This window comes from Hypanus sabinus, chromosome 10 (genome assembly GCF_030144855.1).
Source record: "Hypanus sabinus isolate sHypSab1 chromosome 10, sHypSab1.hap1, whole genome shotgun sequence".
Lineage (NCBI taxonomy): Eukaryota > Metazoa > Chordata > Chondrichthyes > Myliobatiformes > Dasyatidae > Hypanus > Hypanus sabinus.
This window is the reverse complement of record NC_082715.1, coordinates 68,869,458-68,889,249: the sequence shown is the minus strand read 5'-3', so window position 1 is coordinate 68,889,249 and position 19,792 is coordinate 68,869,458. Positions and strand designations below refer to the sequence as shown.

Sequence of the window (19,792 nt, the reverse complement as noted above, 5' to 3'; positions counted from 1 at the left end):
ACGGATGCTGCCCGACCTGCTGAGTTCATCCAGCTTGTTTGTATGCCTTGATTTGACCACAGCATCTGTAGTATCTTTTTGTGAGGTATAGTCCAGGTCACTGTGAGAGTTTGTGGGTTTAAAATAGACATCAGTGTATAGATTGTCTTTGGAGACAGAGACAGCAAGATTGAGAAAGGGGAGGGAAGTGTCAGAAATGGATGAGCAAGGCTGATAACAGGAACTTTGCAAGCTGATATAAACTCCCAAATATCTTCATGACTTAAAAAAATCAAGGGGCATTGGGAACAATTTGGAAGTACAAAGATTTCCTTGGCGTTTAAAGGCTTGCAAATGAGTCAGGCTGTACAATCTCACAGTTCATATGAAGTCTTCAATGAGTTTCCTTGTTCTAATTATTCACAGGTTTGACGAACTTCAATAATTGCACAGTAAAGAGTATCCTAACTAGTTATATTGTGGCCAGGTATGGAAACACCAGTGCCCAGGAATGGTAAGGACTACAGAAAGTGGTGGACACAGCCCAGTCGATCACAAGAAAAGCCCTTCACACCATTGAGGACACTTATATTGAGCACTGCCAGAAGAAAGCAGCATTGACCATCCAGTACCCCCACCATCCAGGCTATGATCTCTCCCCACTATTACTATTGGACAGGAGGTACAGGAGCCTTGGATCCCAACACCAGCAAGTTCAGGAACAGTTATTGTCCTTCATTCATCAGGCTCCTGAAGCAGCATGGATACCTTTACTCACAGCTCTGAACTGATTCCAGAACCTAAAGACTCACTGTCAATTACTCTATAACTCATGTTTCCAACATTATTTGCTTTTTCATTTCCATATTTTGTCTTCTTTTGCACATTTGCTTGTTTGTCAGTCCTTGTTGATCTAGTTTTTCATAAATTCTATTGTATTTCTTTATTTTCATGCAGGCATATATAGGAAAATGAATTTCAAGGCAGTATATGGTAACATACTTTGATAAGAAGTTTACTTTGTCTGTGATCTTGGCTGAAGTCTATTGTTAAAATATAATCTTGATTGGTTGAAATGCTTGAGGTTTAACACAGATTTCTTTTGTGTAAAAATTCCTGCTGGTTAAATGGATCTAAAAGTCAGTTGGGAATGTGAACAGCAGGGGAGATCTTTCCAGCTTCACCTACCTCTAGAATTCGCTTCAATGCATCCACGTAATTCTTCTCACTCTCTACAATGGATCCAAGAATGTATCTCCGGATCACCTACTCAAGAGCAAATTCCACATTTAAATTTGAATATGTTAAAATGCCATTCAAACTCTAACTCATTCTGAAGTGGAATAAGAATTGTAAATTTTGTAGAATAGGATCCAGGCCATGCTCTCTTCAAGCTACGACCATTGTCAAGGATATATCAGAAGGCTTATGTCCCACACCCCCAGGTTCATGTACAGTTATTACCCTTCAACTACCACAATCCTGAACCAATGTGGATAACTTCACTCACTTCAACACTGAACTGATCATTCAACACAACCTCTGGACTCACTTTCAAAGATTCTACAACTCTTGTTCTCAGATTGATTGATTTATTGATTATTATTTGCTTCTTTCTGTAGTTGCCCAGTCTCTGTGTGTCATTTCTCATTGATTCTACTGTACTTCTTTATTTCACTGTGAATGCCCACAGGAAAATAAATCTCAGGGTAATATATGGTGACAAATCCATACTTTGATTATAAATTTACATTGAACTTCGATTAATTTCCATAACAATCATACAGTCTTTAAAGCTTAGGTTAAATCCATAAGGAATTATGTCCCGGGAAATTTAGTGTCTGTCTATATAAAATGGTCCTCTGTCCTGGGAGGGTTCAGTTTATAGAAAAGATGGTATGTTGGTGCTGAGAAGTATGCTGATACTTGTGGGATAGGATAAAGTTACAATTTCCTTACAGAAAATGTGGGGGGAGCTCCGCAAGTCAGGCAGCATATAGGGACGGGAATAAACGATTGAGGGTGATTTTTTCTGTCTCCTCTCCTTTTCCATTCTGGCTCCTCATTCTCACTCCTTCTCTTCTCCTCACCTGCTCATCACCACCCTCTGGTCCCCCTCCCCCTCTCTCCCATGGTCCAATCTCCTCTCCTTCTCCTTCAGCCTTTCTCCACCTGTCACCTGCCAGCTCCTCATTTCATCCCTGTGTTTACAACATACTCATTAAAGCCCATCTGTTTTAGGCATGCCGGTATTCAGGGTGGAAACTCTTTTGAGATTCTAGAACCGTACCTGCTGCTGAGTCAGTCCTTCTGGCATCGGTGTCATTTCTGGCTCTGGGTGCCTGCAGTCCACATCAATAAAGAGGTTCTGTTCCTCATCACATAAGCACCCTGACCGCTGATCTGGAAGAAACACGCAGCATATAAAGCTGAGGAGGTTTCCAGCATCTCACACAGTGAATGTTGGAGAGGCCAGTAATCTGTCGATAGTGCTGACCCCTCTTCAGGTTCTAAACCGCTCTTGGACACCGAGTGAAATGGAATTCCTTCACTGTGGTTCCAAAACAGTTTTAAACAATTTCTCCTTTTCAATACTGACTCCTTCCCCCATTTTGCCTCAGCATTTCCAGATGTCAGATTAATTCTGTGGACATACTACTTGTTTATTTGACATAAATTTTGCAGTCTAAACCAGAACCCAACCAGAAACGTTGGAGGCACCCAGCAAGTTGGGCAGTGCGACTTTTTACTCTGCCTGGCCTGCTGAGTTCCTCCTGCATTTGTGTGTGTTGCTCAAGATTTCCAGCACCTGCAGAATCTTTTGTGCCCCAGCAGGAAAGTGCTGTGTTTGTCGAAGCTGAGTGTGAACGGTGAGAATCCGCAGCCCAGACACAACCTGCATCATGTGAATGGTACTCCGTTCCTGGAACATGCCTCACCTTTCGTCTGTGATGAGCTGCAATTTCTTGCATGGACTTTAACATCTCCATTGCCTGCAAAGGCCATTCTCCGGTTGATCATAGTCACCACATTAAACAGTGCTTCTAATTTTGGCCATTTTAGCAAGCCGAAAGAGGAATATTCTATTAGGAAAAGGCAGCTGGTTTAGACTCTTTTGGCTTAGGGTTCTCTATATAAACACTCTGTGATGAGCTACACTGACTTAATTAATAGACGCTAAGACAAACAATACAGTGTTTTCCTAAATAAAAAGCACATTGTCAATCTCTGTAGTCAGAAATGCTGTCCAAGGATGCCCCCATAGGTGTCCAGCCCTCTCGTTGTGGCTGTTGTACAGGAAAGTCACATTAGCCAGCTTGAATTGTGCAGCTATTCTTTACCTGGGGGCTGTCTAACCCGACGATCACCAGGGACACCATGCTGATGAAGTACAGGAAGGCAGAGAGCATGAATGGACACAGACTTTTCCCCAGGGGTGGAAATCAAGAATTACAGAGCACAGGTTTAAGGTGAGAGAGGAGAAATTTAAGAGACCTAATGGGAAACATTTTTACGCACAGAGGATATTGTGTATACAGAATGCGCTGCCAGAGAAAGCAGCTGAGGCAGGTACATTAACAACATTTAAAAGGCATTTGGACAGATACTGTACATGGATTTGGGCAAATGGGACCAGCTCAGATGGGATTGTCGGTATGGAGCGTTTGGGCCAAAGCATCTGTTCTGTGCAGTATGACTCCACAGTACAGATTCTTCTGTGGAACTGAACATTGATCTGTGTCACTGCCCATGATCCTGTCAATGATCAACAGCTGACACTGTTTCCCCAGTAAAGCTCCCCAGCTCTTCCTCCGCTATAGTGATGGCTGCATTGGTGCTGCTTCACACACCCATGCTGAGCTCATCAATTTCATCAACTTTTCCTCCAACTTCCACTCTGCCCTTAAATTCACCTTGGTCCATTTCTCACACCTCCTCCCTTTCCTCAGTCTCCCTGTCTTCAGCTCTGGAGACAAACTGTCAACTGACATCTTTTATAAAGTTACCAATTCCCTCAGTTATCTTGACTAAATCTCTTCCCACCCTGTCTCCTGTAAAAATGCAATTTCCTTTTCTCTGGTTTCCACTGCATCTGTTCCCAGGATGAGGCTTTCCTTTCCAGGACATCAGAGATATCCTCCTTCTTCAAAGAATGGGATTTCCCTTCCTTCACCATAGATGCTAACTTCACCTGCATTTCCTCCTTTTCCCGAACATCCACAATCATCCCATCCTACTGCCACCTTAACAGTGACAGAGTTCCTCTTGATCTTACCTCCACATCCAACAAGTCACCCTCCGCTATTTGCACCATCTCCAAAAGGATCCTACCACCAAATGGATCTTACCTCACCACCCACCCCCGATGCGTTCTGCAGGGATTGCTTCCTCAATGAATCCGTTGTCCATACATTCATCTGCACTACTCTCCCTCCCGGCACTTACGCCTGCAAGTGGCCAAAGTGCTACACCTGTTCATTCACCTCCTCCCTCACCTCCATTCAGGGCCCCAGATACTTCACCTGCAAATTTGCTCGGGTTGCCTATTGTGTCTGGTGCTCCTGATGCGGTCTCCTCTATGTTGGTGAGATCAGTTGTAAATTGGGAGACTGCTTCGTTGAGTGCCTCCACTCTATTTGCCAAAATCGGAACTTCCCAGTGGGCAAAGATTTTAATTCCGATTCCCTTTCCTGTTCTGACATGTTGGTCAATGGCCTCCTCTTGTGCCACGATGAGGCCACCCTCAGGGTGAAGGAGCAACACTTTATATGCTATCTGGATAGCCTCCAACCTGATGGAATGAATATCAATATCTTCTTCCAGTAAAAATGTTTTCCCTCCCCCTCCCTTTTTCTATTCCCCACTCTGTTCTCTCACCTGCCTATCACCTCCTCCTGGATACACTCCTCCTTCCCTTTCTCCTTTGGTCGACTCTCCTCTCCTATCAGATTCCTTCCTCTCCAGCCCTTAATCTTTCCTATTCACCTGGCTTCACCTACCATCTTCCAGCCATCCTTCTTCACCTCCCCAACCTTTTTTATTCTGACATCTACCCCATTCCTTTCCAACCGCAAGGAAGTGTTTCGGCTCAAAACATCAAATGTTTATTCATTTCCAGAGGTTCTGAGTTCGTCCAGCATTTTGCGTGTGCTGCAATGTTTCTTCAACTCCCTTAGTATTTTCTTATTTATTCCATTCTTCTTTTCTCCCAGTTCCTTAAATGTCCCTCATGTACTTGCCTCTCTCTGCCACTAAACTTGGCAGGGTGTTCCATGTACCCACCATTTTCTATGTAAAAAAAATTACCTCTGACATCCCCCAATCACCTTGAAATTAAGCCCCTAACATTAGCTATTTCTGCCGTGGGAGAAAGGTTGCTATGTTACTGCGCTGCCTCCGAGTTCCCTGGTCTGTCTTTGCTACCCTTCTTGAATAAGTATTGTGCTATCTAACTCTGATTTGTTGAAAGCCAATCAACACTGACACTTTAGCGTGGGCTGATGAAGTCTTGGTCCGTCAGAAGTTTTGTGAGTCAGGGCAGGTGCTAAAATAACCCACAACTCACAATGCCATCTCAGGGATTCTTCAGAGTATCCTGGCTGGTATTTAGCCCTCATTCAACATAGTTTGGACAGGTGACACAGTTATATACCATTAGGCCATAAGACATTGGAACACTGGAGCAGAATTAGGCCATTTGACCCATCAAGTCTACTCTGTCATTCCATCAAGGTTGATTTATTAGCTCTCTCAATCCAATTCTGCTGCCTTCTCCTCATTGCCTTTGACATGCTTACTGGTCAAGAGACTATCAACCTCCACGTTAAGTATACCCGGTGACTTGGCCTCCACAGCCACTTGTAGCAATGAAGTCCACAGATGCACCACTTTCTGGCTGAAGAAATCCCTCCTCATCTCTGATCTAAAGATATATAATTGTATTCTGAGGCTGTGCCCTCTGGTCCGAGACTCCCCCACTAAAGGTAACATCCTCTCCACATCTACCTTATCTAGGCCTTATAATATTTGATAGGTTTCATAGAATTTCTTCTAACCTCCAGCAAGTACAGGCCCAGAGCCATCAAATGATCCTCATACATTAACCCCTTCATTTCTAGAATCAATCTCCTGAACCATCCCTGGACTTTCTCCAATGCCAGCACACCCTTTTATAGATATGGGGCCCAAAACTGCTCATGGTATTCCAAGTATGGTCTGTTCAATGCCTTATAAAACCTTAGCATTACATCCTTACTTTTATATTCTAGTTCTCTTGAAATCAAATCTAACATAGCATTTGCCTTCCTTACCACTGACTCAACCTTGTTATTGAATGCTGCCACCTGGCCTTTCCAACATGACAACAGTTAGCAGGGAAACAGTACCTTGGATAAAAAGCATCTGCAAAAATCTGACACCAGGAAAGGCATGAAGGAAACGCAACCCTGTTCTCAGGTAGTTGATTTGTTGTAGATCTCTCTAACAGTAACAGGCAGTGAGTGTGGAGAGGGACAGAACTCAGGAAGGTGAAAGATATGCCGTCAGCAACTAGTGTGAAGGCGGGAAGCTGGGAGTTGCCGGGCTGAAGATCAGCACAGGTTTTGCTTGGACACTGAAATAACGCCAATGGAGGGATTGGGAATAAAATCAGAAAAGGTGGTGAAAGGGGACCTGTGGTGTCAGATTGTTGAGAGGCCACTGAGCAGGACCATTCACACAGTTTTACTCTCTGCAGATGCTGCTTAATCGATCGAGTATTCCCTGCATCGTCCCGGCTAAAATTCCTCACTGTCTGGACTAGGATGGAGATGGAACCTTCATCAAGAAATGAGCACCTTCTATCCACTCAGAAACCTTGTGACATGCTAGGCTTGTTTTGCTACTTCCACAGCCAGATCAGTCCCGAGCCTCTGCTGATGCCGTCAGAGATTAGCACCACTAAACGCCACTCGCACTTTACTCTGTGATGTCCGCAGATCCGCCCACTCACCTTGGTACCTGTGCCGGATAAATGAGCGGCCTCTCTTCAGCACAGCAGCTTTGGTCTTCTCAATCCCGTCTTTGGTTCCCTCCTTTGCTGCTTTCATCAGCTGCTGCATCTGTAAGTGACCACAATGCCGAGTTCAACACGCATTGCAGGTTTAGGTGCAATGAAAGATATCCCTTCAGCATCATGGAATGCAAGTTCAACAGTAGCAGCCTACAAGGATGGTGCTTCACCTGCGTGTCTGTACTGAGCTGGCAGGTCCTAGTCCAGGAGATTACAATTTCCCCCTGGAACTGTGACTAGCCATCACTGCTCTAACATTCCTAGAGTCATTGTGCACTACAGCTCAGAAGCAGTCCCTTTGGCCTATCTAGTCCATGCCAAATTGGTACTCTGGTGAGTCCCAGCGATGTAGATCTGGACCATAGACCTCTATACCCCTCCCATTCATGTACTTACTCAAATTTTTCTTAAATGTCCGTATCAAATCTGCATCTACCATTTCTGCTGGCAGTTCGTTCCACACTCACACCACCACTTGAGTGAAGAAGTTCCCTCTCATATTCTCTTTAATTATTTCACCTTTCACGCTTAACCCATGACCTCTAGTTCTAGTCTCACCCAACCTCAGTGGAACAAGCCTGTTTGCATTTATCCTATCTATACCCCTCATTATTTTGTACACCACAATCAAATCTCTCCTCATACCTTCAGGTCTGTGTGGAACCTTACTGTCTACCAACACTGCTTACTCTGAAGCAGAGCCCACCGACCCCATGACTGGCTGCTGACTCAGCAGTGATTCCTTGGTGTGATCCATGCAGGAAGGTGGAAAGCATTTTGACTGGCTTGGTATGGGAACTCCAGTGCCCAGGAATGCAAGACGCTACAGAGAGTGATGGACTCAGCCAATTCCTTCACAGGTCCATTTTTCCCCACCACTGAGGGCAGTTACAAGAGGTGATGTCTCAGGGAGGTGAGATCCATTATCAGGATCTCACTGTGTCTGGGTCATGCTGCCTTCTCAATGATGCCATCAGGTAGAGGTACAGGAGCCTGAAGATCAACAGCTTAAGGTTCAAAAACAGTTTCTTAAACTGACCAAGCAAACCCTAACACTGACTCGAACAATATTCCCATCAAATTGTTTTGATTTTTTAAATCTACTGTGCTGTTGGATATAATTCATGTTAATTTATGTGATTTAGACCATAAGACATAGGAGCAAAATTAGGCCATTTGGCCCTTTGAATCTGCTCCACCATTCCATCATGATTTATTTTCACTCTCAATGCCATTCTCCCTTCTCCCTATGACCTTTGACACCCTCACTAATCAAGAACCTATCAAACTCAGCTTTAAATATATCAAATGACATGGCCTCCACAGCCATCTGTGGCAATGAATTCCAGAGATAAACCACCCTCCGGCTAAAAGAAATTCCTCCTCATCTCTGTTCTAAATGGATGTCCCTCAATTCTGAGCTGTGCCCTCTGGTCCTAGATTCCCCCACTATTGCAAGCATCTGCTCCATGTCCACTCCGTCCAGAGGAACACATACAAAATGATGGATAAACTCAGCAGGTCGAGCAGCATTGATGGAGAAGAATAATGAGTCAACATTTCAGGCCAAGTCCCTTTATCAGGAACTTGTAATATTGATCAGATTTCAATGAGATCCCTCCTCATTCATCTAAACTCTAGCAAGTACAGACAAAGAGCCATCAAATGCTACTCATATGGAAATCTCTTCCATCGCTGATTCCATCTATATACCCAGTAGCATCTTTGGGAACCTCACCAAAGCTCTAGAAATGAGAGAGAGCAGGTACATGGGTCTTGGCATGAAACGTGAAGTAGAAACTGGCCTTCAACCGTCAGTGCCTTGAGTACAGGAGTTGGGATGTCATCTTACACCATTAATCAGAGTATTGGTACAGGAGTTGAGATGTCATGTCACAAAGCATTGGTGAGTCAACACTTCCAGTATTGGGAGCTGTTCTGGTCCACAGCTACAGGAGGGATGTGATCAAGCTGGAGAGGGTACAGAGATGATGCATGTAGATGTTATTAGGACTGAAGGGCTTGATGCATACAGAGAGGCTGGACAGGCTGGGACTGTTTTCCCTTGTCTATAAAATCATGAGGGGCAAGTGGTCAGAGTCTTTTTCTCAGGGGAGGGGAGTCTAAAACTAAAGGACGTCGGTTTAAGAGTGAGAGGGAAAAGATTTAAAAGGGACTCGAAGGGGCATCTTTTTTTTCACCTGGGGGTTGTCAGTAATGCAACGAGCTGCCAGAGGAAGTGACTGAGGCTGGTACATTAATAACATTTAAAAGACATTTAGACAGGGACATGGAAAGGATAGCTTTGAGCGATACGGGCTAAACATGAGCAAATGGATCTAGCACAGCATGATAAGGCAGACTGAAGAGCCTAGTTCTCTGGTCTATGACTCAAAAACATGAGGTGGGGGAAAGGGTGAGGAAAAGTGGCATGGAGAAAAGAACAATAAATGACAGGATCTCCCCAGGATAAGGCAGGGGTCTGCTCCTGTGAATTGTGCACAACCCACAACTCCCAAAATCATGCTCGTGAGAAGGGGCCCTACATCAGTTGGGTGTAGGTAACCTGGACAAGACATGCACGTGGGAAAAGCTGGATGAGGTTTGCTTCTGTTCCCATAATAAAACATGTGATGTTGAAACGCCACTTTCTGCTATTTTCACACAAGTAATAAAAGATAAAACAATCATTTCTGGAGCAAAAGCAAATGGGGAACTGGAGGCTGATAAAAACTAACCTTTGAAGTGTAAGGTCAATTCCAAGTCTGAACAATACCAGATTTGGATTCTGAATTATTTATTGAATTATAAAATAAAATGCATCGTTTGCGTTAACAATCGACACAACGTAAGGATGTGCTGGGGGCAGCCTGCAAGTGTTGTCACATGTTTCGGCACCAATATCGTAAGCCCATAATGTTCAGCAGAACGGCATAAACAACAATAACAACAGCAAAACAAGCAGGACCTTTCCAGTTCAACACACACACAAAAACTGGCCTTCAGCCACAGGACAATATGCCTCTGGGCCTCTTGGGTCTTAAGGTTTTAAGACATTTTAAGAACCACTACGTAAAGCAACTGCTTGTTCACAGGACGTGTAAAATACATGTAGTTATTGAGCATTAGAGCACAGAAACAGGCCATTCAGCCCATCTAGTCCATGCTGAACTGGTTTTCTGCCTAGTCCCATCAACTCACACCTGGACCACAGACCTCCAACCCACTCCCATCTATGCATTTGTCCAACCTTTTCTTAAATTGTTACAATTGAACCCACATCCACTACTTCCAGTCCCAGCTCATTCCACACTTGCACCACTCTCTGAGTGAAGATTTTTCCTCTCAGATTCCCCTTAAATATTGCAACTTTTCCCCTTCACCTGTGACCTCTAGTTCAGCATCTAAAGTTTGAAACTGACAATAGCACCTACAAGTCTGCCACAGAGGATCTTTCCTTATCAATGGCTGAAGCAGGAATCTGTCAGCAAATACTATAGCAAACTACTTGGTCAATTCCAGGTTGACAGGCCCAAGAGTCAGAGGTCACTATAAGTCCAGAACTTGAAGATCAAAGTCCCGTATTTGGTCTGAGTGTCTGGGGCCGAGGACTGGAGGCCTGGAGACGGTGTGTGAGGGGGTGGGTAGGGAGGGAGGAAAGCGACTTGTTTTGCTGTTGTTTTTTGTTTTGTTGTTATTGCTTGTGTTGTTCAACTGAACATGGTGGGCTTACTATGTTTGCTCTCTTCATTTTGGCTGCCAGTGATTTTCTCTGTCTAATAATAAGAAAGTAGCCTCCGACTGCAGTGAAGACTTTCTACCCTTACCCTTGCAAAATGAATAAATCAACAGAAAATCCAGCCTCACATTTCGATCTGTTATGTTCTGAGTGCTCATGAACAAGTGAAGTGATTAGTTTTCAGCAGTTTATGGCAACTAAAGGATCTGCTTTTGATGTGAAGGATTAGATACATAACAGACTGCAGCCACACACAGCAAACACACCAGCACATGCTCACTGACCCCGATAACAAGCCTCTGTCTGGCATTGCAGAATTCATTCTATCCACTCCCACACTGTCAATGCACCACAAGGAGGTCTCATTATGCCCACTCACTGAAAAACACAAAGCTTATGTGTTTCATGGCTGACAAACGCCCATTGCAAGGTAGATAATTAACAGTGTGTGCTATTGTCTGTCACTGCTCTCCAAGACTCAAGTGTATCACAGTCGATAATCTGTGAAATATCCTACAATCAGTCAAGAAATCAAGATTGCTTAACGTCATTTCTAGTAAACAAGTGTAAAGGAGAACGAAGTAATTGTTACCCGAGACCTGATGCATCACAAAAAAAACACAATAAGACAACACAATCATAGCAAACAACACAATAAATATAAATCCATAAGATAGTTTATAAACATAGATTAATTGTATGTCCATAAAGTATTGCTAAGCTCAGGCGTGGCCGGACATAAAGCCACCGACAGGAAATGATAAAAGTAGTGGTGATGGGGGTGTGGTAAGGTGCTAGGCACCCTTACAGCTTGGGGAAAATAACTGTTTTTGTGTCTGGTTGTCCTGGTGTGGATGCTATGCAGCCTCCTCCCTGATGGGAGTACAAAAGCAGTCCACAGGGTGTGTGTCCTTCATGATGTTACTGGCCTTTTTCTGGCATCTTTCTTTATATTTGTCTGTGAAACAGTTTAAATCTTCTGATATCATTTTCTTTTTCCTTGTCAGAGTCCATGAGTTACAGCTGTGCTCAGCCTACGTTCTTCACAGGCGGTGGGCAGTCTGCGCTTCGGAATCTCCAGGAGCAGCTTGCAAGATGTGTGCCTTCGGGGTGCAGCCCTGAGGATGACCTCATTCCTCACCGATTGAAGCGTCATGGGAGATCGAAACATCGACACAGCTATCGGAGGCCTCTGCACGAGCAATCTCTCTTTCTCTCGATGGTGAGAGGGAGCCTGCTGATTCTTGAGTCGGAGGAACTTGAATAAGTGACACTGCAGCCTATAACATCAAAACAGTGAGCTGTTGGTCTGGCTCTCGCCATGGCAGGAGCGATATCTCTCTCTCCCTCCCCCTCATTAGTGAGATGTTGAACTGTTGGTGTGGACAGTTGCTTTTGATGGACGAGATCATGGTGTCTGGGGGCTTGCTGTTACTTAGTGGTTGATGCTTTTTGCTGCAGGGGAGGGTTGATACTTTTGCTGCTGCTTGTGTACAGGAGGGGGAGGGAACTTTGGAGGGTGCAACGTTCCTCTGTCATTCATCCTTTGGGTTTTTCATTTTCACTATTTCGTGGATGTCTGCAAAGAGTAAGGATTTCAGGCTGTACACTATATACATCCTCTGACATGAAACTGAACCACTGATGGTGGGTAGGCTGGTGCAGCTGATGTGTTGTGCCACTCTGACTACCCATTTACAGCATTCTTGTCTGCTGCACCATTCACTGACGCAGCAGGTTAGGAGGCTCCTTCTGCCCATTTGTAGAAGGTTATGCGTATGGATGTGTATAGTTCAGCTCCCTTCAGCCTCCTCAGAAAGTAGAGGCAATGGTGAACTTTCCCAACTGTGTAAAATCTACACAATGCAGCAACACCAGCTTGGCCAGTGCTCACAGAGACAGAATGCTGGTGTATTTTATTCAGTGATACAGCACCGTAACACTCAACGAGCCTGCACTGCCCAAACTACATCCACCTGACCAATCCACCTACTAATACGTACAGCTTTGGAATGTGGGAACTCAAAGTTCATAGCACATTTATGTCACCACCTTGAGATTCATTTTCTTGCAGGCATTCACAGTAGAACAAAGAAATACAGTGGTGTGGCGGTCCGCACACACAGGGCTCGAACCGCCATCAGGGCCTGCAGGCAGACGCATGACCTGCTCGGGGCGGAACTTCCGGGGATGGTCTGACGTCACGTCCGCCCCGCTGGATGCAGGGACCCATGGGAGGGGGGATTTAAGTGCGCGAGTTTGAATCAGTAAAGCCACTACGAGTACAGCTCTCTCTGCCTCCGCGTGTTCCTTTCGTAGCGCCTTGCACGCCACTACATTGGTGACCCCGATGTTCCAGACAGCATCTGGAACCAGCGACTCCACAACCAGCCATGAATCCGAGCATCGGCTGTCATGTCTCTGATATTGAACTGGGCCTCAGCCTGCTCGAAACAAACGTGGGGCTGAGTGGCCCAGAATTGCTTGGATTCATGGCTATGCAGTATTACTACGTGGTCAGCGTGCTCGATCAGGAGACGGCAGGCCCACACCACAGCCCACTCTACACCCCACACCACAACCCAGATCCCACTGTACACTCTGCACCAGCAAGTACCTGTACCTTGCGTTCCTGTTTCTGTTTCAGCTGCTGCAGTTCCACACTTCCAACAGCGTTGGCCAGTTCCTTCATCTTCTTCTCATAATGCTCCTTCAGTCGACTCAGGTCCTGGGGCAGCTGCTTGGAGAAATATGTTATCTTCAGCCAAATCCAGCACGCTCACACGGTGAAACAATGTGCATTATATTGAATAATCTGTTATATTTATATTTATTCTCCTGTAGGGGTTAGTAGTAGCAGGTGTCCTAAAGAGAGGTAATGGACCAGATCTGGGAGGGGGAGGGGGTGGTGGGGAATAAGGGGAAGGGAAGAGGGGAAAACGAGGGAAGTTCGAGGTAATGAGCTCTTCTGGACTGTAAAGGGCACCCGTGAGCATGTTTTTAAGAGCAGCTGAATTGGCTAATTGTTGTTTAATGAGAGATGATAATTGTTTAAAGTTCTTTGTGTTTTTCTCAAACTTTTTGTAGTGCAGCTTCCTGATCCTTTTTGTTTAAGCTTGCTGACTTTATTTTGATTAGCTCCCCTGATTAGCTAATGTTACTTCTATTATTTAAGTGTTCACCCAATTAGCACTCATCACTTTTGAGAATGATTTGTCTCGCAGTGTCGCTCAGACAAGCCCCTGATGTTCTTTTGGAATAATGATGAATAATAATACTCTGCACTGATTTTACCAGTGCACATTGTGACAACAAAGATCAGACAGACGAGGAGAGGGAGATAGTGAGAGAATCAGAGAGAGCGGGACAGAGCGAGAGAATTTCATGAGATGTTTATCCCTGTGTCTGTACCAGGGGGCAGCAAAAGGTGAGAAGAGTGGGGCAATTTATTGTGTTGCGGTGACCTGGTCAATGTTGAGTCCAATATAAAGTAAATAAGGATTAGCTGGTAACTGTCACACTGCTAATTGTGTGACCACAGATAGACCTGTAACCCCTGACAATATTTAATTGATCAAATCAATTTACCGTAACAAACCAGGGCTTCAATAAATTTACATGTTACAGAAAGAGTCTGTGATAACAATTTCCATTTTATAGCTTTGAATCTAAAAATATTACACTGCCCAGATATCACCATATAAGGACATTTACTCGGGCAGTGATGGGTGGGAGGTTGTTAAGTGATCACTCCCACAAGTCTGTCATTTTTTATTCTGTAGTGTGTTGTTGAGAATACAGTGGCTGAAATGAAGGAGTATATCACAGCAATAGCCAATCAGTATTCACAGACAGCAGGCATTCTCTGATTCCTGAACACTAGATCCAGTGACATTGTGGAGTTCCACTGTTGCGGCAGAACTACTCGTGACACCTGGGAACAAATGGGACCTGAAGATGAGTCACCATCATCATGGTGGGGGGGGGGGAGAGAGAGGACAGTGATCACGAGGGGGAAATTGTAATAGTGACCACAAGGGATGGAGAGTGATCAGGGTGCAAGCTGGTGACCACCAGGGGGGTGGGGGAAGGAAGACAGTGACTATGGGGGGGGCGGTAATGACAGCGGGGGGGAGGTGGTGACCATAGGGACAGGTCATGACTGCAGAAACAACATGGCGATCGGAGTGGGGGCAGGTAATATCATAGGGAAGGGGAGGGACACTGACAGAGTGACCACAGAGGGCTGAAACAGGAGGCATCGTTAGGCAGTCCAAATTTTTTTCCCAGGGTAGAAATGTCAAATACAAGAGAGCATGCACTTAAGGTGATGAGGGTGGGGAATTTAATGGTGGTGAGGGGCAAGTTTTTGTCTTGCACAGAGAGTTGTGGATGCCTGAAATGTGTTGGCTGGGGTGGTGGTGGAAGCAGACACAATAGTAATGTTCAAAAGTTTTAAAGAGGCCCTGTGGCCCATTTAGTCCATGCCAAACGATTAACCTGCACCCAGACCATAGGCCTCCATTCCCCTCCAAGAACCTATCCAATTTTCTCTTAAGTGTTGAAATTAAACCTGAATCCAAAACTCCCTCTAGCAGCTCTTAGATCGGTGCAAGAAAGGCAGAGAATAATAGGATACAGGACATGTGCAGGCAAGTGGAATTAATTTAATTTGTTATTATATATGACACAGACATTGTGGGCTGAACGGCACCTCCAGAACTGTACTGTTTTAAGTTCTGTGTTGTCTGTTCAAGGGCCTGACACCTTCTGAGTGGGAATAGATAGAAGAACATGTCTATGGTCAGGGAGATGGATACCTGTGTGCTGATACTCAACTAGATGGGCCAAAGGGCCAGTTTCTCTGCTGTAGCATTCTTTAAATCCATGACCGCTCCCTCCCTGTGCAGGGGAGGATCAGCTCCCCTGCTGGGATCAGCTCAGTGCGGACTTGTCCAACAGATCACAATCTCTGCCATCTCTCCCAGATTTCAAAAATACCTTTCTTCAGGTATCCGCCCAGCTCCCTTTTCGAACATAGAGCTTAGTCCTCCTCCTCACTGGATCCTAGAGCCTCAGCACTCACCGTGGTATATAGAACATACAACAGTACAGCACAGGAACAGGCCTTGTGGCATGCAATGTTGTCCGTACCAATTAAATTATTCATCAAATGGCAACCTCTGCTTACACAATGTCCAAACCTTCCAGATTCCTCACATTCATCTGCCAATTTAAACATCTCTTTAAAGTCACTAACATACCTGCCACTCCCATTACCCCACCCTCGGCAGAGCGTTTCAGGCACCCGCCACTGTCTGTTTAAAAAAAAATGCCCCTCATTATATTCTTAAATGCATGCTCTCTGGAAGAGACTTTTCAAGCCTGGGAAAAGATACTCTGTTTACAAGACATGACCTGCCCTGCACAAAGCAATGCTGGCTCTCTCTAACTAGGCCATGGTTCTCCAAATGCTCATGAATCCTACCTCTAATAATTCGCTCTGATAACATTCAGACTACTGACATGAGAACCACTGGTCTATAGTTCCCAGGATTATCACTGGTTCTCTTCTTGAATAATGGAACAACATTAGCTACTTGTCAGTCATCTGAACCCTTGCCCGTGACTAGTGAGGACATGAAAAATCATGCACAAACAACAAAAGCAAGCGGACAACCAAAGTTCACCGAATCGAGTCCAGGGAAACGAAGCCAGTCGTCACTGCAGCGATTTGGGAGCCCATTAGATGCAGGACACACCCTCAGTTTAGTGCAGAGACATGTAAACCTCATGGAGCTGTGAACTGAACCAGCCTGTCCCTCACCTCCTGGTCTTTTATTCTGATGATATTATTCCTGACATTAAACGACAACCGGTTATAGCAAGGATGCAGAGTTGAGTGGACAATGAGATGTGCCGTGATCTTACTAAACAGTGGAACAGCTCAGGGTGTAGACAGTCTACTCCTGCCCCAAATCATGTGTTTGCTTTACAGCTCTCCTCCACTGAATCCTACTACACTTCCCATCGCTTCAGGAAGTCTGCCAACAGAATCAATGTCCCCGCCCACCCTGGACATTCTCTCTTCTCCCCCCTCTCAATGGCCTGAGAACACATACCACCCCATCCAAGAACAGCTTCTACCCCGCTGTTGTGAGCAGCCTGAATGACCTATCACTCAGATAAACTCTTCATCCCCCAATCTACTTTGTCATGGGCCTGACATGTTATACAATGCACGCTCTCTGCAACTGTAACACGATTAGATCGTAAGATACAGGAGCAGAATTAGGCCATTCCGCCCATCGACTCTGTTCTGTCATTCCACCATGGCTAATTTATTTTCCCCTTTAACTCCATTCTCCTGACTTCTCTTCGCAAACTTTGACGCCCAAACTAATCAGCCACCTATAATGCTGCATTTTAAATAAACAAAATTAATATTCTGCACTCTGTTTTTCTTTTCACTTGTGTATGGTGTGATCTGTATCGATGACGTAAACCTATTACTGCATCTCGGTAAAGACCCATACAACAGCAAGATCAGCTTTCTCATGATTCTGTGCATCCATGTTGTTCAGAGGGAAACAAAGAGTCTCAAACAGACCGAGCCTGTCACTTCTCGGGCTCGGAAATGTGAAATCTTCTCGGATACTTCCTACTTCGTAAGATTCCAACATCACACAAAGCTCAATCCGAGAGTTTCTATAAGCCTCATAGGCCAGGTGAGAAATAAAAGAGACTATACAACGATCTTACATACGTGGATCTTATTCTTGTGAGATTTGCCTTGAAGAAATGAATTGGGAATTCCATTTTCCACTTTCGCCTCTCCATCACTCTGGTCATCGTAACTCTCAAACTCACTGGAGCTCCAGCCATAATCTAGAGAACTAGTTGCTGCCTCATCTCCACGTTCCACATCATCATAGAGCAGTTCCTCTGGGTCTGGTAACAGGGAGACAAGTACAGGCATTTCAAACACTGCTAGAATTGTATCAACAACAGGGAAAAGGATTTGAAGATGCGGGAGAAGGCGGTGGGGAAGCAATACACGCACAAAGTCTGGAGGAACTCAATGGGTCAGGCAGCATCTTGTGGGAGGGGGGGGGGGGTTGTAAACTGTTTCGGACCAAGACCTGACATCAGGTCTGGAAAGGAAGGGGGCAAATGGCAAATGCCAGAATAAGGTGGTGGGGAGGAGGGAAGGAGTACAGGCTGGCAGAGGATAAGTGAGACCAGGTGAGGGAAGGAGGGTGGGATGAAGTAAGATCTTGGGAAGTGATAGGTAGAAGAGATAAAAAGCTGAAGAATGAATCTAATAGGACAGCATAGGCAAGAGGCAAAGAGAGAGAGCAGGAAGGAGGAAGAGGCTGCTGGAGATGTGTTTGGAGAAGGATGACACAGAGTGAAGTGGGAGAGTCAGTTTATTAGGATGAATCCTCAGGGCCTCACAGATGGGGAAAAGTAACAACTAATGGGATAAGGCTCTGTAGGGCCTGTGGCTCAGCATGTCTGTGCTTACAAATACAACTACTTGTAATTGCACTGAAGTTTTGAAGATCTATTTTCAAAATGTACATTAATCAACTTGGGAACCGTGATATTGACTGTACAGATGGAGTGTCAGAGTGCACTGGGAGTATGGTGTTCAATTTTGGTTGCCGCACCACAGGAATGGTATGATGAAACTGGTGAGTGCAGATGAGATTCACCAGGACTTTTCTGGGACAAGAGGGTTTGAGTTATAGGAGAGGAAGAGAACTTTTCCCTGGAGAAGAGGCTGAGGGGTGGCCTTATGGAGGTCTATGAAATCATGAAGGATGTAGGTAAGGTGGATGGTAGCAGCCCTCTCCCCAGGGTAGGAGAGAGTGAAACTAGAGGGCTAAAGGTGACGGGAAAATTTTAATAGGGACACGAGGACAAGTTTTTCTATACAGAGGGTGGTGGGTGTCTATTACGACCTGTAGAAGGAAGTGAAGGCAGATACAATTAATTTAAAGGACATTTTGACACACGTGCACAGGCAGGAAAGGTTTAGAGAAATATGAGCCAATTTCAGACAAATGGGCCAACTCAGGTTAGCAAGTTGGTCAGCAGAGACCAAAGTGCCTGATTCCATGCTGAAAAAACCTTTCTAAATGCAAGAGCAACACACACAAAATGCTGGTGGAACACAGCAGGCCAGGCAGCATCTATAGGGAGAAGCACTGTCGACGTTTCAGGCCGAGACCCTTCGTCAGGACTAACCGAAAGGAAAGATAGTAAGAGATTTGAAAGTAGTGGGGGGAGGGGGAAATGCAAAATGATAGGAGAAGACCGGAGGGGATGGGATGAAGCTAAGAGTTGGAAAGGTGATTGGCGAAAGTGATACCGAGCTGGAGAAGGGAAAGGATCATGGGACGGGAGGCCTCAGGAGAAAGTGGGGGGTGGAGAGAAGCACCAGAGGGAGATGGAGAACAGGCAAACAACTAAATATGTCAGGGATGGGGTAAGAAGTGGAGGAGGGGCATTAACAGAAGTTAGTGAAGTCAATGTTCATGCCATCAGGTTGGAGGCTACCCAGCCGGTATACAAGGTGTTATTCCTTCAATCTGAGTTTGGATTCATTTTGACAGTACAGGAGGCCATGGATAGACATATCAGAATGGGAATGGGACGTGGAATTAAAATGTGTGGCCACTGGGAGATCCTTCTCTTTCTGGCGGACCGAGCGTAGGTGTTCAGTGAAACGGTCTCCCAGTCTGCGTCGGGTCTCACTGATATATAAAAGGCCACACTGGGAGAGACCCCGGTGAGACCCGACGCAGACTGGGAGACCGTTTCGCTGAAAATGTCAAAATGAATCTAAACTCAGATTGGAGGAATAACACCTTATATACCGGCTGGGTAGCCTCCAACCTGATGGCATGAACATTGACTTCTCTAACTTCCGTTAATGCCCCTCCTCCACTTCTTACCCCATCACCGACATATTTAGTTGTTTGCCTGTTCTCCATCTCCCTCTGGTGCTCCTCACC

The 19,792-nt window shown here is 45.2% G+C and overlaps 1 protein-coding gene across 9 annotated transcripts in view; it reads right to left on the bottom strand.

Annotated features, from left to right (window-relative positions):
* The window catches only part of arhgef10 (Rho guanine nucleotide exchange factor (GEF) 10), a 216,685-nt gene that overhangs the window by 98,770 nt on the left and 98,123 nt on the right, over positions 1-19,792 (bottom strand). For 4 of the 9 annotated variants that reach the window (XM_059982019.1, XM_059982025.1, XM_059982020.1 and 1 more), the window contains exons 8-12: positions 17,536-17,720; positions 13,387-13,509; positions 6,971-7,079; positions 2,270-2,382; positions 1,168-1,245 (exon numbers count right to left, since the gene is read on the bottom strand). In XM_059982019.1, coding sequence (XP_059838002.1) covers positions 1,168-1,245; positions 2,270-2,382; positions 6,971-7,079; positions 13,387-13,509; positions 17,536-17,720 — 608 coding nt within the window. The remainder of the gene's footprint in view (positions 1-1,167; positions 1,246-2,269; positions 2,383-6,970; positions 7,080-13,386; positions 13,510-17,535; positions 17,721-19,792) is intronic. The other 5 variants (XM_059982023.1, XM_059982026.1, XM_059982024.1 and 2 more) reach the window with 3 other exon arrangements.